The sequence below is a fragment of the Amblyomma maculatum genome, chromosome 10 (assembly GCF_055883805.1).
Source record: "Amblyomma maculatum isolate TAMU_Amacu chromosome 10, ASM5588380v1, whole genome shotgun sequence".
In the NCBI taxonomy this organism is placed as follows: domain Eukaryota; kingdom Metazoa; phylum Arthropoda; class Arachnida; order Ixodida; family Ixodidae; genus Amblyomma; species Amblyomma maculatum.
The window spans coordinates 155398681-155407360 of record NC_139353.1 but is presented as its reverse complement, the minus strand read 5'-3'; the positions used below and the strand labels follow the sequence as shown (position 1 = coordinate 155407360).

The following is an 8680-nucleotide window of genomic DNA, read 5'->3' as shown; positions in this document are numbered from 1 at the left end:
GGCTTCGTCAAAGCCACACTTCAGGCCGACTAAACTTATGTAGTTTCTTCACTTCACTTCACTTCACTTTATTTCCTTAAAGGCCTCTCTTGGAGGCATTACATAAGGGGTGGGTTTACAAGCATGAAAAAATACAAGCACAGGTCATTGTGTTTGAAAATAAATTTTTAAGGCATCAATAAATGAAGATTGGCATGAGAGGGCGGCGACTTCGTGGGGAAGGGCATTCCAGTCCACAATTGCTCGGGGAAAAAAAGATCCTGAAAAAGTTTTGGTGCGAGCAACAGGCCGAGTTATCTGAAATGGATGCGAAGCGCGATGAGGTATGTGGGTGCGATGCACAATGTAAGGTGCCTGATTTAGTGAACTGTTTAGAATTTTGTGCAGTAAACAAAGACTGGCAATGCGGCGACGAAGTAAGAGGTTATCAAGACTGGAATTTTCCTTTAGAGATGAAACGCTGATGGAATACGAGTATGCGCGATGCACGAAGCGGATGGCGCGGTTTTGAACTGATTCGAGCGCATTTGTTAAGTATATCTGAGATGGGTTCCATATTGGACTGGCGTACTCAAGCTGTGATCTGATCAGTGTTTTATATGCCAAAAGTTTTACTTGTTGTGGCGCATGACGTAGGTCACGTTTTATGAAGCCTAAAGATCTGTTTGCAGATGATATGATGTTAGTTATGTGTGTACACCAGGAAAGGTCGCTGCAAAGTGTGATTCCAAGGTACTTATATGATTCCACGCGTTCTATGGAAGAGTTAGCAACTTCATATGAAAAAATAAGGGGGTTATGCTGACGAGTAAAAGAGATGAGTTTGCACTTCTTGGCGTTTAAAATCATTAACCAGCGATTGCACCATTCTTGCACTTGGGTTAGGTCATGCTGTAGTGCTACTTGATCAGATACGTTAGTAATTTTCCGATAGATTACGCAGTCGTCGGCGAAGATTCTTATCTGACAGTGTAAATGAAGAGGTAGGTCATTTATATATATTAAAAACAGGAGAGGGGCGAGTACAGATCCCTGTGGGACGCCAGATGTTACGGGGATTGTGTTTGAGCTTTTGTTATTAACATAGACGAACTGTGAGCGGTTAGCAAGAAACTCTTTAATCCAATTTAGAATGTTGGGATGCAAATTTAGAGCGGAGAGTTTCATTAGTAAGCGTTTGTGAGGCACCTTATCAAAGGCTTTTGCAAAGTCTAAGAAAATTGAATCAGTTTGCTGGTTACGATCAAGGTTAGTGTGCAGATCGAAAGTGAAGATTGCTAGTTGTGTTTCGCACGAGAAACCCTTTCGGAAACCATGTTCCGCAGGATGAAAGAAGTTGAGTGAATCTAGAAAGTTCATGATATGTGAGTAGATGACATGTTCCATGAGTTTGCATGGCACGCTAGTTAGAGAGATGGGGCGGTAGTTTAATGGCGATTCTCTTGTACCTGATTTGTGGACCGGGATGACCTTCCCCATCTTCCAGTCGTTCGGTAGCGTTCCTGTTGAAAGAGACTGTGAGAATAAAAGAGACAGATATACGGAAGATATGTCTTTAGTATTTTTTAAAACTTTGGAATTGATATCATCAACGCCAGCAGATGATGAGAGCTTAATTTTGTTAATGAGGATTGAGATGCCATGCGCACTGATGGTAACAGGTGACATTGCTGGAAGCACTGATGGAAGTAGGCTGGGCATTGATGAGTCAGTTTCTGTCGTGAAAACAGCAGCGAAAGAGCAATTGAACTCGTCGGCACAGTCGGCGTCACTAATCTCTTCATCTGCTGGGTTAGTAAGGGTAATGGCACATGTCGCTTGTGGGTTTAGTATTTCCCAAAACTTTCTAGGGTTGCTGACCAGGATTTTTGGTAGGTCAGTCTCGAAAAAAGTTTTTTTGGCGCTACGGAGTGCTGTGTAGTACGTGTCCTCGGCTGCATGATATCGCTGCCATGCTTCTGTATTAGACTGCATTTTTGCTGACCTATAAAGAAGTTTTTTCTTTCTTTCCAATCTTTTGAGAGTTTTAGTAAACCAAGGTTTTTGGCGATTGGCCCGAAAACTGGTGGAAGGAATGAACTTGCAAGTTAGTTCGTTTATCTTATTTTTGAAGGTTAACCAGTTGTCTTCAATAGATCGGCTATGAAAAGTAGATTGGAAAGACGGCAGGAAAGCATGTAGTTCATTATTAAAAGCATCATAGTTTCCTTTATCATAAACACGAATAGTTTCGATGAAGGTTTGACGGGGTGTAGGGGAGAAGTTGAAAGTGGCATGAATAACTTTATGATCACTAATTTCGCGCAGGTAGGTAAGTGATGTTAGATTCTCAGGGTGGTTTGTTAGGATTAGGTCTAGGATGTTAGATGTCCCTTCAGTAACACGAGTGGGTTCAAGGACCATTTGACTGAGATTAAAATTGAGGCATACTTCAACAAAGTTTCTTGCTTCTGAGTTTAAAGCCGTCAGTGGCCCTAAATTTTGCCAGTCGATGCACGGAAAGTTAAAGTCCCCAAAGAGGAGAATTTTCGCGTTAGGATGCTTGGTAGTAGCTTGTACAAGCGCGTCGTTTAGTTTTTCGGCGAACCCCGGTTTACTGCTTGGAGCCCTATAGCAGACGGCAAGAAGGACGGTTTCTTTTGGAGTGCTGCACTTGAGCCATACTAGTTCCAGGTTAGAATTGACTGCTACAGTTGAACATGATATTTGTTTGTTAATGCAGATAAAAACGCCTCCTCCTCGTGCACCTTTGCGATCGTTTCGATATAGGTTAAAGCCCGGCATGTCGTCTAGAACTTCACCATCTGCAACGTCATGTGTGAGCCACGTTTCAGTTACGATTAGTATGTTGCTGCCAGAGGAAGATATAATCCTTGACAGTACTTCGCGCTTAGGAAGAAAGCTGCGAGCATTTGCATAGATTATCGAAAATGAAAGGTTGTTTCGAGTGTTTGTTCTTGGCTGATTGCGCGTTTTCGGACGGCGAGATGATTCCTACAAGACTTCTTTCACGGTTTGAGACTGTTCATCAAAAACATAGCGCTTTGGTCCCATGTGCAAAGTTTTATATCGTAAGGAAAAAGGTCCGGTTTTGTTTTTCGCGAATGCAATAAGTTGCTTCCGTGCATTTCGGACAGGACGAGAGAAGTCTTCGCCTATGCTAAAATCGGTGTTTTTGAGCATTGGGCCTTTTGATAGAATTATTCCCTTGGTTTTGAAAGAAGAGAGCTTCACTATTACTGGCCTTTGACGGTCTGAGCTATGTCGGCCAAGGCGATGAGCGCGCTCAATATCTTTAGGCTCTAATTCCAAGCTTAGATTTTGAAGGCAGTGATCTATGATAATCTTTTCTGATTGTTCGTATGTTTCTGATCTATTTGGATCGGGGAGGCCATAAAATATCAGGTTATTCCTTCTCGACTGGTTCTCGAAGTCATCAAGGCGGGAGTCGAGCACGGAAAGCTGGCGGCTAGTCTCTGTAGTGTTGACCTGAAGGTTTTCAAGTTCTGTTTGCATGTTGCCGAAGGATTGACATTTGATTTCTAAGTCTGCAATGCGGTCACTTAAGGTGGATAACGTTTTATCAGTTGATGCTAGTTGGTTTTTGAGACCCTGTACTTCAATGATGAGCTGCGATTGACCCGCGGTTAACTTCTGCAGTTCAGCCAAGATATTGTCTGTATCTGATGGTCCCGGGTTCATTTCCACGTCGCCAGAAATTAATAATAATGCGCGAATGACATTTGCACATTCAATAGCAAGACAAAAGCAACACTGCGGGCTCGGCAGCTGCACCAGGCAAATATTGCTCGTTTTTCTAGAGAAAAGGGCATACTTGTTACTAACCTGCATTGCGAAGGTAAGCGAGTTAGCGACGTGTGCAGTGGCACAGCCGCAGAGCCCACAGTGCACGGGGGGTGGATGTCGCTGTTTTATAGGCGATAATTTCCACGTTGTCGGTGACGATTGGGTTGCTGATGTTGGTCCTACGGTCCGGTTGTCGACAGGGGGCGTTTCGAGGTCCAGCCAGATGTCGGGGTGCAGGGGACAGGAAGCCATGTTGCCATTTTCACGTGATGACATGGCAGCAAGTGTGATGACCGGCGTGCCAACCATGAAGGTCGGCAAGAGAGCACAGGTGAAGATTCGGACGAGAGCCTGCATTGCGAAGGTAAGCGAGTTAGCGACGTGTGCAGTGGCACAGCCGCAGAGCCCACCGCAGAGCCCACCGCATTGCAGGGACAGTATGTCATTGCTCCGCAGAAAAGAGTATGTTGCTGAGTTAAGCAAATTACACAGTAGCAGCCAGTCATCAGTGTACCTTCTGTTGTGCTCCGTCGTGAACTTAGCTGCAGCAATGTACTCTTTTGCAAGCAGCAGCTGCGGTGCTGGTAAATGAGCACTTTCCAGCCTTTCTGCTATTCCTTCCTCTTTCAGATGTGCAATGTCTTGTTGGCTGGATTTTATTTGCTCCATATGCAATTTGTTCCACGTCAAAAAGCACGCTCGAGACCACAGTAGAGCGGCTTTTGCTCCGCGCAAATAACTAATTCTTTCTAGTTGGGCCGGCGGAACGCCTTTTTGCAAAACAGGCCGCCTTACTCTCTGAAGCGGTCTATATCTTTCGCCCTTGCCTTTTGCCGGTGTGAGGTTCTTTTCTTTGAATCTTCTGGCCACTTTGTTCTGTGGCTTATTCAGAGACAGCAATCTAAATAGACGACCAGACTGACCAAGCTAACAACGAATACTTTTATGTACAGACATGGACGGGACGAGAGATGAACGAGCAAGTGGGACGATGACAAAACACAAATTGTCAAAAAGTCACCAAGTTGTTGGATGGAGAAGCCGGTGCAGACGCTCCAGGTAGTCAGAGCTTTGAAGGGCCGGTGCAGTAGGGCCTCGGTAAGCCCAGCGGAAGGCTAGGCCACCGGACGGGGCCCAGTAGAGGCAAGAGGCCTCGGGTTGCCTTTCCACGGCCGATGCGTCAAGCCTCCCCGACGTGCCTGGGCTCAGCACGGCGCCGAACGCTCGTGCCAGTGAAGAGCTGGCGCTGTGGCACTCCCGGGTCCGACCACCGTTCCGAGTTTCGTGGACGACAGGAGAATAGGACAGGATACGGCCGGCAGGCCCCAGGTCTGGATCCCCGGGTCAGGCCTGGCAGAAGACGCACCGCTCCGAGCTCCTTGGACAGCCGATCGGCTCCGCTGCTCGCCTGTTCTCCCCTGCTCGTGCCTCGCGCTCCTCGAGCCAACCTTCACGTTTTTCTCTTCTTTCTCCAAACGTGGTTTTCTTCTTCGTCTTTGATCAAATTATCACATGTTCTTCACAAATATGCCCACACTTTGAGAAGCTTTTTTTTCGGGAAAAAATATCTTGGAGCCATGACACTGATGCACTCTTTCGGAGGACGACCGCACACCACAATACTGCTGCACCCATCACTGCACACCCCACAGAGTGGCAACACCATTGCTATTGTCTGCTGAGAGTCTGAGTCACTGGCGCACACAAAATAAAAAAACATTCGTACTAATACAAGTAACATTAACACTCAACACTTGTCAGAACAAAATAAACTCTTAGAAACATACTATGAACAGAACGACGACACCTCCAGAAGCTTTGTAAGAAATGTGCTCTAAGACGATATATCTCCAACGGCGTTGGAAGACAGCACAGAGATTAACATTGTCTCCCGTATCATTCTCGATTCGACAGTTCACTATTCTGTATCGAGTCTCGGTTCCCCAGTCCACTCTGGGACCAAGGTTCTACACTGAACGTTGACAACGGAGTTTTCGACTCGACGTTATCAAGAACTACGAAGGATGAAGTTTGTAGGGCATTCACTGGCTGTCACTCTTCGTAGCTTTTTGTGTTAATGGACATGCGTCCTAATGGAGCGTTCCTCAGGTTTCCTTTCGGGACAGTCCTCTGACACGCATCGCACGACCTTACAAACCGCTTAATGTCAGCTTGCACCCCTGGCCAGTAAAAGACATCAAGCACTCTTGCGGTAGTTTTTCTGACACCCTGGTGGCCGACAAGTGCACTCCCATGTGCCTGCACGAGGACCTGACGGCGCCAAACCTTCGGAACGACCGCTTGCTCAATTGTTTTTCCTGGACAAAGTTGATAGGTCCGGTACAAAATGCTGTCACTTAGATGGAAGGTGTAGGCCGTCTGCCCTTTTCCGTGGTAGGTTTTCTTAAGCTTGCGACGACACACGTCTAAGCTGGCGTCCTCTTCTTGTTTCTTGCAAAAAACAGACCGAGATAAGTGGAGTACGGTTTGAGTGGCAACCAAATCAGTCCCTGAAACATTCGCCGCCAGAACCTGGAAAGAAGCACTGGACCCATCATAACTGGCAGGTATGCTTCTCTGGCCCGTCAAGACTGTTGGAGCGTCGGCGATTGGGACGCTTGCACCCGAAACGTTGCCGATAATTACGTCATATAATGGCGTCGGCAGGCACCTAGCAATAGCTTTGCCTGTGAAGTACGGCGACTTGATAATAACCTCCGCCTCAGGCGCTTCGATGTCAGAACCATCCGCTAAACGTAAAGATGCTCGCTCACCGGTATATGCAGCCTCGGGCACCAAAGCCTGACGCACCACGATGCTATTAGAACCAGTGTCGCGCAGCACCGGCACTGCTTGTCCGAACACTTCTCCATGCTCCACTGGCATGTTGTTAATACTCTGAGATGGACTAAGAGCCGAATCGTCCCTTCGATCTTCTAGGCATGTTGTTCCCAGCTGACGACCAGGGCGGGAATCTCGAGGGGACGCGCAGCAAGCAGACGTCTCCCGGTCATTTGAATTTCCGTATCGACACAACTGGGTTTCATGCCCAGATTTGCGACATAATGTGCAATATGGGGGCTTCGGTTTTGTACGGAAATCCGCCGACCTATGTCCGGTGTCTTCACAGATGAAGCATCGAATTCTAGTCTTTGGGTTTGGAGCTGCGTCCTGCGGTTTCGCAGAATTCTGCTCAGCTGTATTTTTAAAAACCGCGAGGTTATTTTGTCGCTGAGCCTCAAGAAAGTGATCGGCAGCCTCAGCAATCTCGTCCACCGTTTTACAATCACGCTCTCGCAAGAAGAGAACTAAACGATTGTGACAGCTGTTTAAAAACTGCTCAGCCACTATCATGTCCCGAACCACTTCAAACGTGCGACCTTGTCCTCGCATCTCAACCCAGCGGTCAAAAAAACTCAACAGCCTTGTGGTGTACTGGGAAGCTGTCTCACCATCTTGCGGCTTGCTTCCACGAAACTTCTCTCTGTAGCCCTCAGCCGTGAACCGAAACCTCCGAAGTAAGGCAAGTTTCGCTACATCGTAATTGACTGAGTCCTCAGGAGAGAACCGTCCAAAGACTCTGAGAGCTTCTCCGCCGAGGCACAGACTCAAAGTCATGGCCCACTTCTCTTTCGGCCAGCCATGGCCAATGGCGACATGTTCAAAACGCTTCAAATACGCGTCCAAATCGTCCCTTTCCTCATTAAACAGTGGAATCAATCCATGAGGACTAATGGGGAAAGACGGAGCTGGTACGGTACCGTGCTCAGCGCTTCCAGCACTAGGGGCGCTTTCTCCCAATTCCGCAAGTCGTACTCGTAGCTGCAAATTCTGGTTTTCTTGCTCCAAGCGCTGCTTCGCTCTTTCATGTTCTGCAGCTTTCGCTTCGCGTTCGCCAGCTTTGTCTTCCCTTGCCTTTTGTAATTCTTTCTCAACCCATTCTCGCAACTCGATTCTGCAAACCTATACGTTCCCCTACCGCGAACAACTCTGGTGCACTGATTTTTCTCCAATCTCTAGCCGCGGGAAAATGCTGCTTTGCCGGTCTGGTCCTGCCGTGGACGCCAAAATTGTTAGGTTCTTTTCTTTGAATCTTCTGGCCACCTTGTTCTGTGGCATATTCAGAGACAGCAATCTAAATAGACGACCAGACTGACCAAGCTAACAACGAATACTTTTATGTACAGACATGGACGGGACGAGAGTAGAACGAGCAAGTGGGACGATGACAAAACACAAATTGTCAAAAAGTCACCAAGTTGTTGGATGGAGAAGCCAGTGCAGACGCTCCGGGTAGTAAGAGCTTTGAAGGGCCGGTGCAGTAGGGCCTCGGTAAGCCCAGCGGAAGGCTAGGCCACCGGACGGGGCCCAGTAGAGGCAAGAGGCCTCGGGTTGCCTTTCCACGGCCGATGCGTCAAGCCTCCCCGACGTGCCTGGGCTCAGCACGGCGCCGAACGCTCGGCCAGTGAAGAGCTGGCGGTGTGGCACTCCCGGGTCCGACTACCGTTCCGAGTTTTCGTGGATGACAGGAGAACAGGACAGGATACAGCCGGCAGGCCCCAGGTCTGGATCCCCGGGTAAGGCCTGGCAGAAGACGCACCGCTCCGAGCTCCTTGGACAGCCGATCGGCTCCGCTGCTCGCCTGTTCTCCCCTGCTCGTTCCTCGCGCTCCTCGAGCCAACCTTCACGTTTTTCTCTTCTTCTTTCTCCAAACTTGGTTTTCTTCGTCGTCTTTGATCAAATTATCACATGCTCTTCACAGCCGGTCAGCATATAGTTTCAAAGTATTGCTGAGACCGCTACATGAACGACGTACGCCGCCTGCTGGCAATATTAGCGGGCATTGTTATGGCTCAATTTTTTTCTGATTGTC

At 47.9% G+C, this 8680-nt stretch overlaps 1 protein-coding gene across 1 annotated transcript; it reads right to left on the bottom strand.

Moving 5' to 3' along the window:
- Positions 1-2847: 2847 nt before the first annotated feature.
- On the bottom strand, positions 2848-3858 carry LOC146177753 (uncharacterized). Its single transcript, XM_084581176.1, has one exon. The coding sequence runs from the start codon at positions 3850-3852 to the stop codon at positions 2995-2997; it is 858 nt and encodes a 285-aa protein (XP_084437302.1). The 5' UTR covers positions 3853-3858; the 3' UTR covers positions 2848-2994.
- Positions 3859-8680: the final 4822 nt, after the last annotated feature.

Excerpts from the sequence above, each read along its gene's own strand:
- LOC146177753 (XM_084581176.1), bottom strand. The coding sequence starts at position 3,852 with ATGCAGGTTAGTAACAAGTATGCCCTTTTCTCTAGAAAAACGAGCAAT.